The sequence below is a fragment of the Mauremys mutica genome, chromosome 9, assembly GCF_020497125.1.
Source record: "Mauremys mutica isolate MM-2020 ecotype Southern chromosome 9, ASM2049712v1, whole genome shotgun sequence".
In the NCBI taxonomy this organism is placed as follows: Eukaryota; Metazoa; Chordata; order Testudines; family Geoemydidae; genus Mauremys; species Mauremys mutica.
In genome coordinates, this window is record NC_059080.1 from 87,680,627 (window position 1) to 87,704,939 (window position 24,313).

The window sequence follows — 24,313 nt, forward strand, 5'->3', positions numbered from 1 at the left end:
TCTTAGTAGACAAATAAAGGACAGAGTCAGGGCCGGTGCAAGGATGTTTCGCGCCCTAGGCGAAACTTCCACCTTGAGCGCCCCCCCATGCCCCCGCCCTGAGGCACCCCTCTACCCCAGCTCACCCCTGCTCCGCGCACAAGCACGAGCACCCCGAGCACACCGTGGCTGCTTCACTTCTCCTGCCTCCCAGGCTTGCAGCGCCAATCAGCTTAGGCGCTGCAAGCCTGGGAGGCGGGAGAAGTGAAGCAGGCACGGCGTTCTCTGGAAGGAGGCGGGGCAGGGGTGAGCTGGGGCGGGGAGTTCCCCTGCGTGCCGCCCCCCCCCTTACTTGCTGCAGGCGGCCCTCCCTGCGCTTCCCTGCCCCAGCTCCCTCCGCCTAAATGCCGGTGGCGACTGGGGTGGCTGAAGATCCGGCCACCACGGTTGCTGCCAAAGAAAATGGCGCCCCCCCAAATCCCAGCGCCCTAGGCGACCGCCTAGGTCACCTAAATGGTTGCACCGGCCCTGGACAGAGTACAGGACATCGAAATGACATTGACTATCTATAAAGTATTTTATCAAGGTCTCAGGTTCTATCTCTGCCTTTACAAGCTATCCTGTTTCTTCTGTTACTTTCCCCTCAACTTTAACACATGCATGTTCTCAAGAATCCAACATAATTTGGAAATGTTGAGTTTGTATTTATTCCCTCTATTTATGCTTCTCTCTTTTTCCCTCCTTAACTTCTTTTGTCCTTGTGGTAACTCAGGTATGTCTGGAATCTATCCATATTGCACTGCTTTGAGGCTTCTTGTGTTCTATCATCTCCCCTTCTATATATGAACCACTTGTTAGCAACAATGGCCTCCTCACTTATTTAAAGCCCCTTGAGTATGTGTAATTCCCTCCTCCAGCTACCTCCCCTTGATCAGTATTTCAAGATAATTTAATACTACATCTGAAATGTTCTCCATTCAAAATGAAAAATTATACATCTTCAATCCGAGAAGAGAGAAAAAATCCTTTCTGTAAAGATGGATGTACTTCTATTACAGTGCTCCATGAGTGGTTCTGTGAGAAGGGTTTAGGTGTTTTTTTGTTTTTTTGTTTGTTTGTTTGTTTGTTAAAGAAAAAGTAGAAATGAAAAATTCTGATGCTTGGAGAGAATTATATGGACAATTCAGAATCCAGGGGAAAGTACCTGTAGATTGGGAGCAGTTAAGAAGTGGGTGAACTTTGAACTGAAATTGTTTAGCCGGGGATTGTATGGTAACTAACAAATAGAGTAAAATTCACTCCTAAGCAAGGCCCATGGCAAGGCCTACACACCACTTAAATCCTCAAAATAGGGATTAAGTAGTGCATTGACCTTGAGCTAGCCCTCTGCACAAGAGTGAATTTCACTCATCAGCCTTAGTAAGGGCTTGATCCAAAGACCACGAAGTCAACAAGAGCCTTTCCATTGACTTCAATAGGCCTAAGTAGCAAAACTAAAACCAACAAATTATGTGATTTTGAATGCCAAAATACTGAAGGGGTCTCAGTAAAAAAAAAAAAAAAAAAAGGCAGTTCCAGGAAGGGCTACAGAAAGAATTCCAAGATGCAAACTTAAAGAGAGGCTGAACTCATCAGATATGAGAAGCTTTGAAGACGTGTTGCAAAGAGTCTTTCTGATGGTGGTTTGTATGTCCTTCAGGGGTTGTAACAAAGAAAAAGGGGAGACATTATTTGGAGTTTGTCAGTGAGGACAAGACCAAGCATACTGGCCTGAAAACAGAAAAAGGAAAATACAAGTTTATTACAAAGAGACCTAAGAAGTGGTCAGCCAGGTGATGGAACAGTAAACACTAGTATTACTTATTGCATTGATATAATACAGCTGATCCAGAAGAATCGTGAAATGCTTTTGCAGGCTAGTCACCTTAAAATGGGAGATGTTGGAGCTCAGGCACTCAAGATTTAGGTCTGCGTGTACATTGCGTTCAACGCAGCACTACATAATAGTTCAGCCGAGAAAATGAAGAAGAGATGAGAAAGAGGAACCCAAGAATTACCTGGAGGTGTCATTCAGACGCCATCACAGGTCATACTGAAGAGTAATATGGATTTAACACTCAGTAGGACAGGATAGAGGAGCTCTTTACTTGTGCTGGGAGTTGCACCAGTTGACACAGGCTAGTAATAAGAAGCCTGAGCTGGTTTGAGAGACTCTTTTGGAAGGTACTTTTTGGCACTACCAGCTGCGTAGTATCCCCAAGTATGGCGCAGTTGAGCACATCAGGAAATCCATGCCATGCATCCATTTGGATAAATAGGTTGCCTTAATGGAGTGCCAGGATCTGTGCCCTAGCATGATGCATTTCTGTGTGTGGATAGAGCGAAAAGTCCTTCTAGACTCCACTAGGTGTTCTAAGTCTCAAACTGCATAACTGCTTACTTTTTCAATGTAAGAAAATGAGATATTACAGCTCAGAATGCCATAAACTCACTTTAATGGGATCCATTTACAACTAGATCAGAATGTTGCATTACTTTACTGCCTTTGTCCTAAATGCTGAATGTGTGCAGTACTCTAGATGGGTATTCATTATAATACCCCGCTGATTTATCTTTCATGCTTCCTGCCTCCCATGTCAATAAAAGCAGACCTAAATGCCTGATTTGCAGTTACTTAGATAGGTGTACAAGAACATTTCACATTTCTCTCAGAATTTATGAAGTTAAACACAAAAAGCACTCGCTCTCCCTGTGGGCCCGATTGTGGCAGTTAGGCACTGGCCTGAGTAGGAAGCAGGAGAGAGCCACACCTGCCCAGGGGATGCTCAGGAAGGCATTGCACCTGGGAGAGGTACAGTTCCTATCTGTCTGCCTTACAGAGGGGCAGAGTGAACATTGCAAAGCCTGCTTCCCCCCCACCTCAGCCCACTCTCCCCACACACCTCAGCCCACCCCATATGGCTAGTTGTAGGAGTGGTGGGGCCATAGGCTGTGCCTGCTCCCTGCTCCATTAGAGTGATGTCCAACCCTGGGGTGCCTGGAGTAAGCAGTGTACCTGCTCAGTGCAGAGACTGCAACTGTTCCCCACCCTTGAATTCAGGGGAAGCAAAGGGAAAGCTCACAAGAGAGCATGTGTTCCTATCAGCACTGAGCTGTAGTAAAACACAGAGAACATGGCATGCCCCTACTAGTCCCAGCAGCTAACAGGCTCATCTGGGGTAAACAGTGTTTTGGGCTACTAGATTTTTAAAGACACACTTTGAAATGCTTGCATGTTAACCTGAAATGACTGAGCTGATTTGAAGTTATGAAAATGCTGGCTTTTCTTAGGGTAGGTACTAGAGCCAGACACCATGACCGGGCTTTATACTCACAGACAGATTCTGACTGATCCAGGGGAGAGTCCTTGGGGGGAAGTGCAAAGGAGCTGCCCACTCCCTCCATCCTTTCAGTTCCTGCACAGGCACACAGACAGCTGCAGCCCCCATGCACCTCCCTGGGTTTGCACAGTCTGGTCCATATAGCTGCTCAGGAATGAACACCAGTGTCCAGAGGCCTGGTGTGCATGAATACAAACAAACATTCAGCTGTTTAATTTACAGAAAAGGGCGGGGAATCCTTGTAACCAAAATCTCACAAGGAGAAGGAGAAGTGAACAGGTATATTTGCAAGGATCTTTGGCCTGATTTTTATTATTTCTAGGAGTTGAAACCCCAGCTAATCTGCCCTGGTTCCACACACCAAAAATAAATTACTGAGTCAGATGCCCTTTCACCCCATGGTCTGATCCCCTAGAGAAACCATAGCCAGCGATTCCTTGGGAGTATCTAGGTGAAGATTCCAGCCACCCAACTGGAGACCTCTGTTGGAGTCCATGCCCCTGACAACTCCAGAGATTCCTCAGATTACCAGGTGCTTGGCCTCTTCTTGTGGGATTGGTGTCAAACCTGAGAAGGGGCCTGTTAAGCCAACTGGCAGGGACATAGTGTTCTATTATACAAGCTACTTCTTCCATAGAACCAGAGTTATGCCAGTGAACCCAGATTTGCACATTCACTCTCTGAATGTCCATCTTGTTGTTCCAGTGGAGTGGAGTCCAATAGGTGACCAACTGGGTGAAGCTTGATCTGGAACTACTAAGAGGCCCAATCCATCCTTCAGGCTCCCAACTCCGGTAGGGAATCGGGAGGAACAGGTCTGACCAGAATTGTACCAGTGAGTCGCAGAGGATACCCCGATTCAGCCCAATACTGTCACCTACAGACCCCACTGGCCAAGTAATCTTCCAGAGCCCTATTGGGGCATGGTGATGAACCTCTAAAGCAGCAACTCCTAGTGCTGTTGCACTATTTGCTGCGATTGTACTAGTTATTTGATGATACCTCTCTCTTGTCCAGAGGGTGTCCAATATCCTACTCCTAGCACCAAGTTGTAATAGGACTATGGCAGAATTTTAAAAGAAGAAATTCACAGGTTTGAGCACACATCATGTTCCCTGAGTTGGGGTGTTCTAGTTTATCCCCAACTGACAACAAACATGATATGCTAGCTCCATTAAAGTCAATGGGAGCATTGACACAGACTTCAGTGGGACCAGGATCACTCTGCACCCCAAGTTGACAAAAGTCTTTAATCAAACAATACAGGTAGTTTTCCACATAAACTCAAAATATGCAAAATGCATAAACCATACAAGGCAGCTCCTATGTTTCCCACAGAACTCCTTATCCTGGCTTTTGGTCCCCTGTATGTCATTATCTCCTGTCTTTTAAGGTGCTTAGCCAAAATGCCTCAGCTGTACCTAATTAGCTGCTGATACCTCCCTGAGCTGTCTCTGAACCTGCCCAGAAATTAACCCCCAGTGCCCCAGGCTGTTTACTGTTTTGCAGGGTCTGGTCAGAGTGACTACTGGGGCCGGGCTTCAGGACCCTTTCCAAGGGGCACCAAAAGGCCTGTGTACACCATCACAAACCTCCTGACATGAAAAGAATAGTTATTATGAAGAGAACTGGGCTGCAGTTACACAGATCCTGGCAACCACAACCGCTTCCCTCTGCTCAGCATGAGAGTTCAGGTGCAAAGATGAACTGTGTACAGCAGAAAGCCTTCAAAGGAAAAATAATTCTCCCAGCATTAGTGATACTCATTACTATAGATACAGTACCAGTTTCCCTCGACATGCAATTAGCAATAGCTTCTCAACACAAGCGGACCATCAGCTTTTAGTAATGAATATAACTACGGCATACAGCAAGGGATTTTTTTTAAGCTTTCAGATTCAGTACCTTGCTTGACCCAGTCTTTATAATGAAGTTTGTGCTTTAACGTATAACAGCATTTGTGATACCCAGAGACCAGCTCCTGCCAACTAATGGTCACTGTTGCTTCTTCACCTTCAGCAGAGCTAGCAGGTCGTTCAAACAAAGAGATCAGAGCAGTGGTAAAGGAAATGGCTTGAACCTGAGAAAGAAATAACTTTTATTTAACAAAAAAATAAGGGGGGGTGGTGACCTACAGACCCCATACCAAATGCAGGCAGGAAGAGATTAAGAACATTCTCTGCCTGCAGATAGCAAATACTGCCCCAGGCCAGCTCATCTGGGAGAAATGTCAATTATGGAGAAACATGCCCTCACCGGCTGTAGTTAATAAGGACAAACCCAAGTATATACGCCGGGCGAGGGGTAGGGAGGGTGGTAGATGAACTTGTGACTTCACAGGATAACAACTTTCTGCCAGAACAGTAGCATTAGCCTGCCTCTGAAGGACTTAAAAACCTTTGGAAGTACAAGGGAGAAAGATAGAAGGAGAAGCCCTACCAATAAAGTGCTTTTTGACTTGTTTATATTATGTTTATGGACTGTGCCTTTCTTCCCCCCAGTTGATTTGATTTAAGCCACTGATGACTTTAGTCAAGGACTGACTGAGGCTGCTCAAACTGGGGTTTTGTACAAGGTGGTGTCCATCACTGCTGACAGCGAGGTAGCTAAATTGAATACAGCACAAACTCTCTACTTTATTACAAATTCATAACGTGCAGATATTTGAGTTTCAGTATTATTGCTATGGCTATCTTCTTTAACGAGGCTGCAGGGATTTGCTTGTGAGCAGAGATTAAAAGAGCTAAATGTGTATAGTTTGGCTATATGACAAATAAGGGGGTGACAAATCTAAAAGTAATTGACAGGAGTAAGCACATAGTCTGGAAACAGACTGTTTTAGTGCAGTATAAGGTGTATGACTGAGTAATGGGATGCAATTGAGACAATTTATTTTGAATAGTAGGAGACGCTCCTTAGTAGTGAAGCTGTGACTTCAATCTTTCAAGCTAGGAGGTAGGAATCACATTGCTGGACAAAATAGTAGAAAATGCACTGTAGGGAATAATTCTACACTGGCAGGAGGTGGCCTAAATGCCCTGAGAGCCAAGGTCCTTTCTGTCTGTGACCACTAAGATTTTATAACATAGCAATAATCTGTATTCTGCCCTTTCATATGTAATACTGTGCATAGTATCAGTGTGCGCTACTTGGATTTTTTTTTTTAATATCGTCATTCACTTTAGCGTTTTATTCAAGAATGGGCCGGCTTTCTGACTTTATCAGTCGCTACATTGTTAGATTGCTGTTACTACTCAAACAAATCCAGGGTGAAAATTCCATAACTATCTGGCAAAGTATAATGATGATACAATTATATGATTCAGCCACTAATAAACATTATCTGCTGAGAAATAGGGAACTCTCTGTGCCAACCTTTTTGTCTTCTTTATACCATACTTGCCTGTCCACAGACATCCCCCAATGTTAGAATAGCTTCATTTCCATCATGAGGGTTATACCAATAGTTCATACATATCACTGTTCCCTGAAGGCCATGCAGCCTGTACTGACAAGACAACCCTTGCTTGGAATTCAGATCATAGAAGCAGATCTCTTTACTCGTAAAAGCAACAGCTATCTGGAGGAAGGAGATGGGGAGGGGAGAACCACATTGCTAGATTAAGCATTTAAAATATTCTTTAACATAGAACAGATTACATATCATCTTTAATGAACTGGTCAAAATTATAGCAAGACAAATTTGCAACAAAAAATCTCCAATTATTTTCTGGAATAACACAGCCTACATTTAAAACTCCTTTAGGTTCCCTTTCTGTATTCTAACAATCAAATTGGCTGGCAGGAATGTCCATTCCAAAAGTGAACTTTAAATTCAAAATTGCAAGTATTAAGATTATGCAAACCTGATCTCTCATCCAGCCAGAGCAGGCAGCAAAAACATACTAGGGAAGATTCAAAAGGCTGGAAACTTCCTCTCAGTAAAACTGTGTGTTCAGCCTATTCCCAGCCAGCATAAGGTCACTATATCCCTGCGCTAACCTGTGCTTGGACCAAGGCAGAGAATCAGGGAGCCATAACTGGTTCCCTGAGGGAGTTCCACATTATGCTGTACCACTGGGAGCCGAATGTAGCAGGGGATCCGCCCCAACCCAGTGACCTGTGTGTCCAGTCAAAACAGCTTCAGTTTTTTTAATATCAAATACTTGCAACAAACTGATCAAATGAACTATGAACCAAGGTTTATTTGCAAATATGATCTAATGTATCATTTTGACTAAAGATTAAAAGTGAGAAAGTTGCAATGTGTTCTGACAATTTAGGCACTGAACAAAAGGTTACAATTTCCCTGAAGAGTGTAAATTGTTCATCCAGCCCTAGTCAAGATATGGTAACTAGTTAAAACATATCTGAATGTACCACATGCAAATCCAGTGACTGACTTTCAAACTTGTACAGATCCTACCTGTATCTGGGCATTGGAACTGCTATCCCCTTTACACCTGACGTCATAAATGTCGCTTAGCTTTATTAGGGGATATCATTCTGAGACAAGGTAACCATATGGGGCTTCATTTAATATAGAGTATGTGGCTAGTCCATTGTTAGTGTTATGGGATATAGGTCTTGTCTACACTTACAGCGCTGCAGCAACATAATTCAGCTGCGCCACCATAGCACTTAGCCAAGCTGCTATCCATGCCGACGGGAGAGCTTCTCCCATTAGCATAGGTACTCCACCTCCCCGAGAGGCAGTTGCTGTGTTGAGGGGAGAAGTCCTCCCATCGACAAAGCTCTGTCTACACCAGGAGTTTAGTTACTGTCACTGCTCAGGAGTGTGGATTTTCCAAACCCTTGAACGACGTAGTTACACCAACATAAGTCTGTAGTGTAGACCAGGGCTCAGTTATGGTGTCTCAGTTTTTGGGATAACATGGGTTGAAAGCAATAAGGAAGCACGTTCAACTCTCAGCAAGGTGTAGACAGGGGGAGAGAATACTAGTGTTTTTGAACAGTGCCCCTTCTGGCTGATCTAAGGTCTATAAAGGGAGTCCTTTCAAACTGTCCTTGACCTAAAGGATGGCAGTTTTGGGATGGGCCATAAGCGTGAATGGGACTGGAATAAGATTTAAAAGAGTGGATGTCTGGTTCTCTGAAGGTCACAGAAGATACCCCAGGACCTAATGACATGAGTGGAACTTCCTTATTTAACTGTGTAAGCTGGGTGGCAAGGGAGTTACCCAGAGTTACTGCCAAAGCTACTGGAAGGGGTGGGTATTTTACTCCTTATCTACATAGCTATTTTGTTGCTATGTTTTCCCAAGCTTATGACTGTTGCCTTTCCCTTAATAAAGATTTCCTTGTTTCTGCACAGTCTAAAGTGTTTGAGTGTGTGGAAGTTCTTCCTGTTAAGGGCACCCAGGGAGGTGAATTTAGTTTCCCCAGGTTTCTGGGTGCTGGCTTGAGCAGGTTTACTTATTTGCCAAGAAGCATTCTACAGACTTTGAACCCAGCACTTTTGGCTTACATTCTCCATCTGGCAAAAGTGTAATACTCATCATCATTCCTCATGCTGTACTGGCCTGGTGAATAACCAGAGAACTTCAGTGGTTATCAATCTGATATTTTACAAGTTCTAACAGACTTTTTTAAAAAGGGGGTTTATACCTTGTTTACATTTCCTAGCGAGATCAGCGTGGTCACCCACAGATCTTTCAGTTTGACAGCTTCTGTAGTAATCTGCAGAGTTCTCTGTAGCTTTGTGTTTTCTCCCCAGACTCCCAGCAATCCATTTCTACTTACAGTCAGGTAACAGCTGGCGCCTTTCAAAAAAGTTACATTTTGAATAATATCTTTGTGGATGGGTGAAAGAAGTCGGAGATTCTTCCACTGGGGGATAACTGATGATCTCGTTCGTTCATCCTTCTCATTAAGGTCTAAGAGCATGAAAGAGGTCACTTTGTCCCAGTCAATGATACCATCTCGGGTCACATCTATCTTATCAAACATCTCACCAAATTCTTCTTTAGTACTTGGTCTGATCACTGCACACATCTGCTCTGTGAACTCTTCTCTCGTCATGACCACTCTTCCGTTTAAACCTGGAGACTTCAGAAAGGACAGAGTGAGACAACAGTAGTTGCACTGGTGTGCCCCTGCTAGTAAACATAAACATGGATTTGCCACACAGCAAGTAGTAATCTTATGCGTGGTGTCTAAAAGCACATTCAGTCTGTAATAATGAACTATTTTACAAAACCTGATCAAAGGAGTCTGTCTCTTCACAAGAGGGCCATGTAGATATTTTAACAATGAAATATTTGTATAACACACCAGATTGACAGCCCTGGAGTCAAAGTTCTCTAGACAGCCAGGATAAAATTTTCCTTTGTGCAGAGGACCAAACACAAGGCCCCATGCACCACTTAAACTCTTGTGGCTCTCTGCACAGGGGTGAATATTACCCATTGCCTCCCACCCCCCAAAAATTTCTGCTGAGACTGCTAACAAAGTTGCAATGGTGCATTCTAAACTGTGGACACCTGTGACCAAAAACTCTTCTCATATGGACTATTGAATAGCTGTCAGATGGTAGTGATTTTTAGTCACTGGGCTGGATTTGACCTGGTGAACTTGGCTGGAAGACTCTGCATCTTATTACTAATCTCCTGAGCCATTCAGTCAACTCTGCATATTTTTTCTGATTCCATTAATTTTCTCATGCCATTAAATTAAGTGTACTTACATTTTTTTTAAAAAAGGCTATGAACGCAATGCCTCATGCAAGCTCACTATTGCAATTAGTTATTGAAAAATCTAGCAGAGGCTGACATGACAGTTTTTATAGTAAGTAAAAAAATGAAAAAAAAGTAAATTCACGATAACTTTGTGGAAAACCAGGTTTAATTATTTCTCCTATTTGCATCCCATTAACATTTCTTTGTTATCTATCTTGTCTTTCCATGTCTCACAGTAATGACACACTATACTAGAATGCAAATTATCTTGTATTTACACAGGAACTTTTATTTCACTTTTGTGTAGGAGTACAGAGATCTCCTCTTTTGTAGACTGATATTCAAAAGTGCTGCACAGTGCCCACAGTGAGATCAGTGGGAGTTGCAGATGACCAGCACCTAAAACTCGGGCCAAGTGCCAAATTGCAAAATGAAAGAGTTGGAGTCTGCAGTCCTATATCCCCAGAAGGTGTGAGCTACAGGGAATGAGGTACCAACCTTTATCCTGCAAATGCCCTGCCAACTTGCCTGAAACCTGACCTTGAGGACAGGCTCTCGGATAAGCAAATATATCTGTCTCCATACCCATCCACTTGGCTAGAGCCTTTGCTGACACCGACCACAAAGATGTAGATTTGCAATGGTGATGTGGTGAACAGTTGTGCATCAAAAACAGAGCTGAGCCCACCCCCCTCCCCCCAATGCGTGCACACACCTTGAGAATCTCATTGGGATACCTAACATCCCTCAGATGGTTACACTTTCAGGCTGGGGAGGATTGATAGCAGCAACTTAGAAATGAAAAGTTGTATACCCATTCCCAATCTTGCATTTACCAGCATTATATATTTACATCTTAATGTAATATTAATACAGGAGCTAACTTAACATTTTCCCACTGTGATGTGTTTAGCATCAAGACATTGCCATGTAAATGAGACAGCCATCTCCAGGGATATGTTTTGCATTTACCCAATTTGGTCTCAATTCACTGAGATGTTAAAATGTGACATGAGAAAGAGTTTGCTCCTTTTTTAGCATGGGACTCTCAGAATACCAGCCATCCCCGCAGAGAATCACATAGCTTAGAAGTTTAAAGGTGCAGTACAGAGAGAGAGCTACACACACTTCATTTAAAGAGTATTGAATATAAAGATTTTTTTGAAAAAAAGATTCACTGGAGTCTTTTATTTCAAGATTTTAATTTTTAATAGGCACACCTCTTAGGCCCTGATCCTGCAAACTCATAGGCACGTGCTCAATTTTAAGCACATGAATAGTTACATGAGCTTAAGTATTTCCAGAATCAGGATAAATTGTCTACTGAGGTACCCCAGTGAGAAGGATTCTACTGTACTCCCTCTATTGCTATACCTTCCCTTTATTTTCCCCATCTTTTGATTCTGTGCTTCTCTGGTCAATTTTACTCAATTACTAAATATATTTTTTAATGAATATGTACAGCAGAATCACTGCCAGCTACTGTGAACAGCCTCTCAAGTAGATTGATATGTTGTTCCAGCACAGATGCACCAGTTTATCTTACTCCTCCGCTATTTCCACCATCCACTGAACATGGTATGCTAATGAAAGATTGTAAGGAGGCAGACAGCATGTAACTAGACTGCAGGTTGATGGAAGGTTGGAGGGGCTTGTTTTTTTCCTTCCCACATCAGTGGTTTTACTAGTTATTAAAGTTTCAATTATATCATTTTCTGGATGGTTTTCTGCCTAAGAGTCTAGAGTAACACAGGCTTTGAAGCACGGGCATCGCGTGAACCGCCGGCTGGGGGAGGCTAGCCCCCAGCCCCAGCCCTTCCACCCGAAGTCCCGCTGGAGCCAAGCCCCTCCCCACCGGAGCCCAGAACCACCGCCACCCCCCCTCCCCACCCACACACACTGTGGCCACCAGCCCACTCCCGCAGCTAGCCCGCAAGCCCCAAAGGAGCACCAGAAAGGCAGGCGGCGCGTGGCCCCAGCCTCTCCAGCTCCAGAGTGCAGGTAGGCAGGTGGCCCCAGTGCACTGGGGGACTGGACTCAGAGCCGGGAGGAGGACTGGAGCCACAGCCACACACAGGAAGCGTCAGAGCAGGGTCACGCCTGGCTGTTTGGGGAGGCAATTCCTCCCCCTGTCTGTGCGACCCACTGCCCATGCTTTGAAGTATTAATGGAATCAAATGGTGTATTTTTTTTCTTAAAGAGAAGCAGGTTGGCCTAGTAAGAGGTGGGATAGTCTAGTAGATTGAGCCTAGGTTTCTTGAGGCTCAATCCAGTGTTCTCTTTCCCTCTCTGCCAGTGTCCTTAGACAAGTCCTTTTGCCCTTTCCCCACCCACCCTCTATCTATCTTGTCTATTTACATTGTAAACTGTCTGAAACAAGGATTGTCTCACTGTATTTGCATACCACTTAGCATAATGGGACCACAATCTTCGTTGGGACCTCGAGGTGTTACTTTAATATAAAAATAATAATTTTCTATGTATTTATCAATTAACAGAGCACAGAAACAGATACAGATTTTCTTTTCATTTAAACATTGAGCGCTCACATCATATTCTTAAAGAATATGAACAGTTAGAAAAAGAGAGAGGAAAAAATGGTTACTAACTTTTCCGTAACTGTTGTTCTTCAAGATGTGTTTCTCATGTCCACTCCACATTAGGTGAGCGTGCACCATGGCCAGAGATTTTTCCCTCAGTGGTATCCATCAAGCCAGCTCTAGTGCCATGGTGCTTTGAACGGATGCACCGGTATAAGGGTCCCAGCTAGCCCTGCACCCTCTCAGTTCCTTCTTGCTGGCTAACTCTGACAGAGGGGTAGGAGGGTAGGTCGTGGAATAGACATGAGCAACACATCTCGAAGAACAACAGTTACAGAAAAGATAGTAACCATTTTTTCTTCGAGTGCTTGCTCATGTCTATTCCATGACTCCCAAGAGGTACCCAAGAAGGTGGGCTCAGAGTTCGTGAACATGTGGATTGAAACACTGCTCTACCAACCTTGGCATCATCACCAGCCTGCTGGGTAATAGCATAGTAGGATGAGACGGTATGTACCGATGACCAGGTCACTGCTCTGCAGGTGTCTTGGATAGGGACCTGGGCCAGAAACACCACTGATGAAGCCTGAGCTCTCATTGAGTGGTTCTTTCAAGATGGCAGGAGATGGGACACCGCCTTCTCATAGCACATACTAATGCAGAAAGTGACCCAATTGCATTTTTAATACAGTGGACCCTAAAGGTATTAAAACTAATTCAATAAGGTTTAACTTAACTCAGTAAAGTTCAGTCAGGCTATTTCAGGGAAGTGTCAGTCGGTGTCACTCTCCCATACTGAACTTGCCAAAGGAAGACGACTTGCGAGGGACTGTTCGAGATTAAAGTCCATTCTTCAGGCCACCATGGCTAAATCATAGACCTATACATTTGCTGCTGCCAGCTGTGTGGGGATTCCCCTGGTGCAAGCACAGTGAACGCCAGCTATAAGGCTGCCTCTAGAAGACCCCTTCAGAAACCAGTCTGAGAGCTACACAGGCGTACCAGGGGTGGGGATAGAGATGGAACAGTTGTGTCCAGGTATGCAGCACACAGCACTGAGGACATTACAGGTAGCCTTGCAGTCCATTGAACAGGCTGCCATCACTTAGTCCTCTAGGGCAGTGGTTCTCAAACTAGGGCCACCACTTGTTCAGGGAAAGCCCCTGATGGGTCAGGCCGGTTTGTTTACCTGCCGTGTCCACAGGTTTGGCTGATCGCAGCTCCCAGTGACCGTGGTTCACCACTCCAGGCCAGTGGGAGCTGCAGGAAGCAGCGCGGGCAGAGGGACCACACCCAGATCAGGAAGGGAGGGAGCACACCCAGATCAGGAAGATTTAAAGCCACCTTAGCCTCCTCCTTCCCCTGGACTACAGTTCTGTGCTGCCCCCCTTAGAGAGACAACACAGAATCTCACCCTTCAGATGTAACATTTCTGCAGATTTGGGCCTATATCCTCTTCTCAGTAGTTGCTTCATTGACTTCTTCTGGCAGCATAGTCCATACAGGAGCCTGTTTCAGCTCTCTAGATGAAAAAAGTTCTTTGTCATATTGCTAACTGCTGTATAGTTAGATGACACCACATAGTTTTTGAATGTTTCCCCTGCTGTAAATTATTTACCTTTATGGAAGTTACCAATGATATTGATCCTGTTAAAGACTTTTATTCAGCGCTATTTAAAAGTGTAGCAGGCTCATTGGCCCTCAAAGTCTTGTCTTTATGGCACCTATAAAAGCCTGCCTATGTGCATTCCTGGGAAAGGAAGTTTTATTAATATATTTTATAGTGGCAGTGCCTACAAACCCTGACTGACATCAGGGCCATGTCGTGCTGGGCATTGTACAAAATACACAATAGGAGGTAGCCCTTGCACAAAAGAACTTACAGTTTGGGAACCACTGCTGTGGGTTGCAACCCCAAATGGGTTCATGCCATCGGCAGATGGGGTCGTGGCAATATCTAGTGTGTGGAGGACACCATTTTGCGCCTCATAGCATGACCTCACATGTATGATGCATGCAAGGTCACACTGTGGAGCATGCCATTTTGCTATTCAAAATGGCATCCTCCACACTGTCTGGGGTCCCAGGAGGAAATAATTCATCACAATATGGTCATGGCAGCAAAAAGCTTGGGTGTCACTGCCTTACAGTCTAAAGAGAGGGAGGAAGGAATCATTGTTAGCTCCTATTTTGTAGATGGGGAACTGAGGCACACAGAGATTGTTATTTATCCAAGGTTATGCAGGACTTTTATGGCAAAAAACCCAGATTTTATGAGTCCCAGTTCAGTGCCTTAACCACAAGGTTATCTATTCTTCCTCTCTGCAAGCATTTCAGCACCTATTGATGTTAATGTTCAGACTGTGGCTAATGTGCTGGGAAACCTTAGGAACTGCCAGGGACAGTCATTCTTTGATACAGATATGTCTTTTTTTAAAAAAAATAATAATAATCTAGGAGGGAACATTGGCACAAACTTTATGGCGCACATTCCTAGAAGTATGGCAGTGCAGAGCATACATGAATATTTAATAAAAAAGCATATAACTTGTGTTCTTAAAGATCTCTATTAAATGCATGCTCTCTCCTAAGTATCCATCCCAGCAATTACATTTTTATGTTAACATCAGTTATAAACAGCCCACTATATTAAAAAAAATACTTGGTAATCTACAACTGTCATTTCCAATTGTCTCACACATGATAGTATCTGATTTGACTTCACTGAACTCCTTTAAAACAGGAAATAAATCCTGTGATACTACACTGATTTGCTGACACGGTCAAGAACAGAGCTGTAATTTTTCTCACTAGGAGGGGGTGGGGGGCGGGGAACGAACCACTTGTGCTAGGCATTCAGCAGGTGATCTTAGTGTTTTTATATCAAAGTATCTGCGGTTTGGCATTTATTAAAAAATGCCACGACAATGCCCGTCCTGATCTGCGTATCATGTATTGACACATGTAGGATGGGATTTTCATTGGCTGCAATGAGACTATTCATTTAGGGACTGATCCTACTTCCAACAAAGTCAATAGCAAAATTCCCATTGACTTCAGTAGTAAAGGATCTGGCCAAAATGGAGCCGGCCAACATTTTTTTCAAATTTGCAAAATTACCTAATTTTTTTTTCAAAAATGAAAAAGTTTGCAAAAAATTGTCAACTCTTCCAAAATGTTTTGCTCGACCTTTTTAATGCACATTTTTATTGAAAACATTATCAAACCCATTACTGCAATGGTTGACATTTTTCATTTATCAAAACCATTAGTTAATAATTTCCATATTGGTTTTAATTAAACAATTATTTAAATGTTTCACAAAACATCCAGGAAAAAAATCAAAATCTGGGTCCTGTTTGATCCAGCATAGTTGTTGAGCATAAACAACTTTGAAATTTAGAATATTTTTTCCCAAAATATGGGGGTGGTGAGAGGGCAAGTTTAGCAGTTCTACTAGTTGAGTGAAGTATTACTCAGTGTGAGCAAGGGTATATTACTCTAAGACATGAACATGAGAGCAATGTGCCCGAGTGGTCCAGGTATGGAACTCTGAGTCTGGAAACCGGTGTTCTTAAACTAACACGGCCAATCAAACTGGCTGCTCTTTTACTAAGAAAAAGCACTGACACTCAGTTTTACAGTATTTCTAAGGTAAATTTTTAAAATATTTTGGTTAATTATAGCATTTAAAACAACATTCCAACTTTCTCATTTCCTGGGCCTATTAATGGTAAAGGTTTTTTTGGGGGTGGGGTGGGGGAGTCCTACTTTACATTGGCAAATGGGTTAACTTATATGATTAAATTGGCAGCCCTAACTGAATGGGAATAGTGGAAATCAGTGAAACGTTTCTAGGCATGTCATCTATGACAGATGTAAATAGCGCTGGGTTTCCAAACTCCCTTCTAACAGCTCAAAGATACATATAGAACCAAAGTCGTCATCCTTTTGCTACTGTTACTGTTGCCTGAAGTTGGGTTTCCTCTACTGAAAAATTCTGAGACTTGTACAGACTTTTGCTGTGGGCAACGGGGTCACTTCAACAATGTGGTAATATTTTACAATTGATACCAAAAATCATTTTAAGTTCCATCTGCATTAAACTATAATGCCAAGCCCGTCAAAAGAGCACTTAGCAAGTAGAGGTCTTCCCATCCACATTCCAGGTAGTACCATCAAAGTCCACTGTTTTTAGATTTATATATGTATTACACACACACACAAAGGAGTTAGAAGAACATTATTAGGGATGCAAAGTCAAGCATTCAAAAATTATGAAAAGTCAGAGTTAAGGTTGCCTGTACATGGGAAATTTTAGCTTCAACAGTTAAAGTTTGGGAAAAAAAGTTATAAACAACTGAAAACAGGGTCTTATAATGGAAAGTGTCTTGCAATCTTAACAATTGGTGAATCTACTAGCACCACCTATTTGTGCACATACTGGAATATGAATTAGAAACCTGGGGTCTTATCCTGTTTCCACAGTAGCAATATTCCAATAGATTTTAGTGGAAACTAGGTTTGAATCCTATATTTTTTGTATAAAAATGAATTGATGTACAATACAAACCTATGTAATACTGGAAACGGGCAATAAGGCAAGATTGTAGATAACCTAGAGCAGAGGTTCTCAAACTTCATTGCGCCGTGATCCCCTGATGCCCTAGGTCAGGGGAGAGAGGGTTGCAGCCCAAGCCCCACTGCCCTGGGTGGGGGTGGAGCTTGGGCTTCAGCCCTGGGTCCCAGCAAGTCTAATGCTGGCTGTATGACCCCATTAAAATGGGGTTGCGATTCATTTTGGGGTCCCCACCGTTTGAGAACCACTGACCTAGAGAGTCAAACAAGAGACTATTTTGGGGGATTCAGATGGGAGGAGAATATAAATGTAAAGGCTAATGTGTTCATCTTCATTTTATGTAATTGTTTCCTACAAGTTATGTTGATGAATATGAGTGGCCAGTAGTACTAATAATTGAGTGAATGCATTTGAGAGTATAATTTATCAAACAAAATTTAATTTGGTTGAAATTTGCTTCCATATCACTCACAAGACTCTCAGAAAAGACTTATCTAAAGCCTGTTTTTAGATAGATATAAAATTACACAATTAGACTTACTAAAGGCGACTCAGCAAATTGCAACCCTCTACAAATTGTGTTCCGGAAATGTGATTCAAAGTGACAGATAGCTTGGAGGTAAACAAGCGATGGTTGGTTGCAGCTGGACCATACCCATAGTAAAGTCCAGGTATCTTAAGCATGTTAGGTGACGCACCATTCCATTTGTTCCCAAAATTAGGCTCAAAGGACAGTGACTGATAGTCTGGAGAGAAATAGAAATTGCGGTTCTTAGGCTGAACGCACACAAAAGGAAACCCAGTGACTGCAGCTATGAAAATAAATGGTAGTTTGCAGGTGTATGTTGCACAAAATGAACTCCATCCATTTTAAGCAGTCTCGAAGGCCACAAAAGCAGGGCAACTGGAAACAAATATGAAGCCTGCACTAAAAATTATACCCCTGAGGTAAAGCTATTGCCTAGCACAGCATGGCTACAGACAGGAAGGGGATCCAAATGCAGTCTAGTCCATCTGCCTGGAACATTAAGACCCAAAGGCCACTAGTGCTTTTTTGCCTTAAAAGCAAAAACTACACTCAAGGCAACTTTATATCATGTGAAGCTAAAACCAATGATTTTGTGTTGCAATCACTAAATAAAGGCTCTCTGATCTGTCGAGATGTTTGTACTTGATCCTTGTCTGTCTGTCTTGCATTTTGTATGTGCAATTTATTGTCTGCATTGGGGGAAATGGTAGCTATGCACAGTTTAAAGTGTTATCTTATTGTGTGTGTCGATATTGGCAAATGAAGAGCAATATCAGAGAAGTTCTTTTAATCCCTGTAAAGCACCTAGTGTGATCACTGAGCATGTCCTGCTGGGCTCAACGTCCTTGCAGATGAAGCACTAGTGTGAGGTCACCCATAATACTTGACATCTCAATAAGCGATGGTTGGTCAGATAGAGTTTTTGAGATCTAATTATTCCATTGTGTCAGGCAGGTGGTTTAATTTGGGTCTAATGAAGTACGTGATTACAATAGCTTCCTCTGTCTCAGCTGTATCTTCCCTGGGTGTTATTCTGCTAATGCCTGCTGCTTCCGTATTTATTGTACTGTATCTTGGCAGGAAATTACAGCAGTGTTGCTTCCATGTTCATGAGAAGTTCCTCCACACAGAAGAGGGGTCAACAGGTTGATCCTCAGTTTCATCTTCAGGTGATATTATTGCTTGAATTTCATAAAATAAAGTTCTGTTGTGCCAAAATCTACAATCTAATGAAGTAGGCAAAACATATTTCTGCTCTGAAAAGTCAACTCAGATCACCTCTGTATTTCTTAGTTAGATATTGAGTGACAGGAAACATTTCTGTGCAAATGAATTGGGTGCAGGAATAGTTTACCTGAAAACATCCATTACTCACAGCAGTATATAAACTGTAAGTAAGACTCAGTTCAGATTTTTTTTTCCTTCAGCGCTTAGGTTTCACAGAGGCCTATTCAAGTAGGTTTAGAACATTTTGGCTATTCTTATAGAGCTATCAGACCTGAATCTCCTCTCATTTAAACCAGTTTCATTCTGCTATATCCCTGACAACTTCACCAGAGTTACTCCAGATATACACCACTGCAAGTGAAAGGAGAATTATACTGTACCCTCCCACCCCCTCCCCCAAACAAAGAAAAAAAACGGGTATTTTTCCTTTTGCAGTGTCATAGGGCTCTCTTCTTTGGGCTACTGTGTCACTTTATCTATCTGAGCACTTTATCTCCCACTCCACTCCTCATAATTATCGTATCTGAGTACCTTAATAATTAAGTCTCTCAGAACCAAGAATAAACCCCAGATTTTCCAAATCCCAATCCAGTGCTTTAAGGCACAAGACCACCCATTACTAATTCTGTGTCTGCTTGTAACCGGTCAAGCATTCCAATCCCCTAAGCCCACCTTGCCTCAGTGACCCACTACTAGTCCTTATCTAGCCCCTTCCCTCAGGGGCAAACTGTAGTCTGAATTGGCCACTCATCATCAGCAAGGGAGTTTGGATCTGCTGCCTTTCCCTCAACCCCAGTACCTCCCTTAGGCCTTCCTGTCAGGCCTCAGCCTGGGAGGTCACCAGGCCTGAGCTCCCCAGCTCAGCCTGCCCCTTCTCCAGCACTGCTCTGTCCAAGGTACTCTTTGCTCCTTCAGGCAGCTAAGTCCATCTCTCTCAAAAGCTAGAAAGATACTGACTACCCCTTCTGGTCTGCCCTTTTTTATACTGGCTTGGCAAGCCCTGATTGGCTGCCTCCCAGCCTTCTCCGATTGACTCTCAGCCCCGGCCATCTCCCAGGGCTGGCTTTTAACCCTTGCAGAGCTGGAGCAGGGTGACATCCCCGCTTCACTGCTTCATGGATGCAGCCCATGTTTTACGTAAGGACTTGTCTACATGATGCAGTGAAGCACTCTACAGGAGATTGATTTGTAGAGTGCTCTAACTTGCCCATGTAGACCCTGCTGGAGCACGTTAAAAGGTACTGAAAAGAGCATGCCAGCAGGGTCTACATGTGGCAGTTAGAGAGCTCTAAAAATCACACCCCTGTAGAGCACTTTCCCGCACCATGTTGACAAGCCCTAAGACTCTGCTTTATGAATGCAGCTCCTGTGGAGATTATTGATGGCAACTGTTAATAGGGCTGCCCACCTAAGAGAACATATTTACCATCAAGAAAAGCTATTCTGTCTGAGGACAGGAAAACACTGAATCTAAGTTGGAACTCTGAACAACTATTTTTTCCCCCTAAAAAAATCCCTTTTTGTTCCCTCTTCACTCAACCTCCTAAATCCCAGTGTCTTTGTCATAATTTTGCATCTGACCATTGACTGGGACACCCTTAGGCGCATATCAGAGCCCCTTCTTAGTTAGCTCAGGGAAAGGGTTATTGCTGTGTGACGTGGACAGGGGCATCAAGCCCAGGCAACTTGTATAGCAGTGAAGAGTGCTGTCTTGCTGTCTCAAGGCAACTGGGCCCCTGCAAATGTCATTATTTTTCATGGAAATGTTTTGCCCACTGCACTCCAACAACAGATGTCATGATTAGAGATAGACTGAAAAGGAAGTGGGTCAGATTCTGATTTAATTTACACAGGCATAATCTGGAGAAATTGTAAATCCTGAGGCCACTATAGTCAGTGGAGATACGCTGGTGTAACTGACATCAGAATTTACCCCCCGGCCTACAGGTCTCAGATTTAGGAGCAAATCAAGATTCCAATGACATGATTCCCAAAATCACAAGATGTTTTTGTGACATTTCAGCTCCAAATGGGCAGAAATCTCATGAGATTAGCTATTTTCATATGATTTCCACCATTTACTCGTGGTATTTTGGCTGCTTCTCAACCAGACAACAGGCCCCTTTCTCCCCTAGATCCTATACAGCACCAAAACAGATGGGGTGTGTTCTAATCCAGGAATTTAAGTCTGAGCCACAGAATCTGCCTGAAACTGGTAGAGGTTCAAAATCATCTAAGTTTCCGATTTTGGCTCATCTCTAATTGTGGTCAGTATTTGCCTGAGTCATGGCTGCACAGATAAGTAGCATGGCTTCCTGAAAAGCAGTGCTAGGTCAATGGCACCTTGTTTGCCTAAAGCTAGGGTTGTATTGTGTCATGTGGAATACGTACGGGAGTTTTATTTAAAGCCACTCCTGGGAAAGAAAAAAGATAAACCTTTCTTTGGTTGCCTCACTTTTAGGCAGTGAGATTATTCCTGATTACTCTTTTTTTGTTGTTTGTTTTTCATTTGACTAGTATTTCTAATAATAGAATCATAGGACTGGAAGGGACCTTGAGAGGTCATCTAGTCCAGTCTCCTGCACTCGTGGCAGGACTAAGTATTATCTAGACCAGTGGTTCTCAAAGCTGGTCCACCGCTTGTTCAGGGAAAGCCCCTGGCAGGCTGGGCCAGTTTGTTTACCTGCCGCACTGGCAGGTTCGGCTGATTGCGGCTCCCACTGGCTGTGGTTTGCCACTCCAGGCCAATGGGGGCTGCAGAAAGCAGCATGGGCTGAAGGACATGTTGGCCGCATTGGCCCTCATTGGCCTGGAGTGGTGAACCGCAGTCAGTGGGAGCCGCAATTGGCCAAACCTGTGGATGCAGCAGGTAAACAAACCGGCCCAGCCCACCAGGGGCTTTCCCTGAACAAGCGGCAACCCTAGTTTGAGAACTACTGATCTAGACCATTCCTGAGAGGTGTTTGTCTAACCTGCTCTTAAAAATCTCCAATGAGATTCCACAACCTCCCTAGGCAATTTTATCCAGTGTTTAACCACCCTGACAGTTAGGAAACTTTTCCTAATGTCCAACCTAAACCTCCCTTGCTGCATTTTAAGCCCATTGCTTCTTGTCCTAATCTTGGATTCACACCCAACTAAGAGAATTTTGTCTGTTTCTACATCCTATATTTCCTTATGCAGACACAGACCCACTTTTCTTGATACCATATGACAATATAAGCATAATTGATGCTTTCTATATTTCCTTAATAAGCAACTCAAAATCCTTTCAATTAATATTTTAATTAGGAAATTCTCTTACCATAAAAATCTCCTGCATTTTCATAAAATCATAAATACTTAGTCTGTTTTCAAGTTGTTCCATAACATTTTTCATTGCTGCAGTGTCTTCTGTTCTGTCTGAGGTCAGACACGCAGCACTGGGCTGGGAGTCATTAAGTGAAAGATGTGTGTAGTTCATGCTTGATTCACTTTAACATCTTCTGGCACATAGGGTCATATTTGACTCGGTTCTTGTCCTTTAAGAAGAATTTAAAAAAAAAAATTGTTTTTTGTAGAAATCCAATAGTTCAAATTCTGAGACAACATATATCAAGCGGGAAAAGATCAATTTAAATTAAACAATAAAAACATTTTTAACTCTTGACTTTGAATTTTATTTCATAACATACCAAACCATTAAAGATACTCTCCAACATTCTATTTATTAAAGGTATGGGGTACCTGGCTTCCTTTGATTGCAACTAATACAGAAAGCAAGTATAAAAACATTTCTATTTGCTATCTAAATATGCATTAGAAAGTCAGCTATTTAAAATCCATTTTACTTACCTTGTCGTTGTTAATGTGATATTTAATGTTGTGATTGTATGTGATTATAACTCCATTATTTTTGCAGAACACTTTGGTAAGCTCTACAACTATTTTTACTCTCGAATAAAGAGTTTAAATAAAGGAACGTACGGAGTCCTCTGCTTTTCTTGTTCTTGGTGCTTACAAATGTTTCCTGGCAACGTATACAAAGCTGGCTAAGCTTCCCTCCCTTCTCTCCTCTGGTTATTGGTCAAAATGGAGGTGTTTGCACAAGAGGGCTATTTGCAAGCATAACTAGACGTACAGTATAGCTATAAAGGAATGGCAATGGCACCATTTAATCAAATATACTACAAAGCCCTCCTTTAAAAGTGACCTTTTTTGCATACTACAGAATAAGATTTGTTTTAAGTGAACCAGCTTTTACATCACAGTAAACTGCAGATTTGGAGTCTGATGTGCCAATCCTCATTGTACCCATTGCCAGGCACAATCTTATTGATTTCAATGACGTTTCACCAGGTAATAAATGATGCAATTTGGCAAAAAGGGTGGGCAAGATTTGACCTTTTATTGGGTTTAGATCATAATTATATTACGGTAGTGCTCAGAGACCCATATCAGGATCGGATCCCCATGTGCAAGGTGCTGTATAAGCACAAAGGTAGACCAGGTTCCCCTGCCCTAGAGAGTGTGCAGTCTATGGGTATGTCTAGACTGCAAGCCCGCCCCCTTTTCGACCCCCCCCCCCAAAAAGAGGCAGCAAGTCTCAGAACCCAGGTCAGCTGACATCCAGGGCTCACACTATGGGACTAAAAATAACAGTGTCGATATTTGGGCTTGGGCTGGAGCCTAGGGTCTGACTGGGCTTCAGAGCCCAGGTTCCAGCCTGAGCCCAAATGTTTACACTGATATTTTTAGCCCCATCATGTGAGCTCTGCACACCCAAGTCAGTCGAGCTCAGCTCTGAGACTTACTGCCGGAGGTCTACTTTATGAGGCCTCAGCCCTGCCAACACTTGTCCATGAATGGTAAGAAAAGTTTCTTGCATGCATATGTTTTGCAGGATTGGTGATGGAGCAGACAAGCAACATATGCAGGATTGGGAAGAAGGAGAAAATCAAATATACACCATTTAATATTATATATATATATATGTGTGTATGTGTATACACATGCTATGGGTTTGTTTGTTTGTAATTACAGGCAAGTCTTATACGCAGGGGTTACGTTCTGCGGTTATCGCGTAAAGTGAAAACCGCATATACTGAAAATTATATCCCCAAGCCCTTTAAATCCTGCCCGCAGCTCTGACGGCCGGGCCGGGGTGGCATTTAAAGGGCTCCTCCAGGCTCCCGCCGCCGTGGGGAGCCCAGAGGAGCCCTTTAAATGCCGCCCCAGCCTGGCCGTTGGAGCTGCAGGAGGGATTTAAAGGGCTACATCGGGCTTCCCGCCGCCGCGGGGAGCCCGGAGGAGGCCTTTAAATGCTGGCCCGCAGCTTTGGCAGCTGGACTGGGGCTGGCATTTAAAGGGCCCGGAGCGCCACAGTGGCTGGAGCCTCGGGC

At 43.3% G+C, this 24,313-nt stretch overlaps 1 protein-coding gene across 1 annotated transcript in view; it reads right to left on the reverse strand.

The window, feature by feature from the left end:
- Positions 1-22,915, reverse strand: part of WDR49 (WD repeat domain 49) — a 65,384-nt gene extending 42,469 nt beyond the window's left edge. The window contains exons 1-5 of the mRNA XM_045030956.1: positions 22,767-22,915; positions 22,237-22,453; positions 8,988-9,428; positions 6,763-6,939; positions 5,265-5,439 (exon numbers count right to left, since the gene is read on the reverse strand). Of these exons, the coding sequence (XP_044886891.1) occupies positions 5,265-5,439; positions 6,763-6,939; positions 8,988-9,428; positions 22,237-22,395 (952 nt within the window). The 5' untranslated portion in view covers positions 22,396-22,453; positions 22,767-22,915. The remainder of the gene's footprint in view (positions 1-5,264; positions 5,440-6,762; positions 6,940-8,987; positions 9,429-22,236; positions 22,454-22,766) is intronic.
- Positions 22,916-24,313: the final 1,398 nt, after the last annotated feature.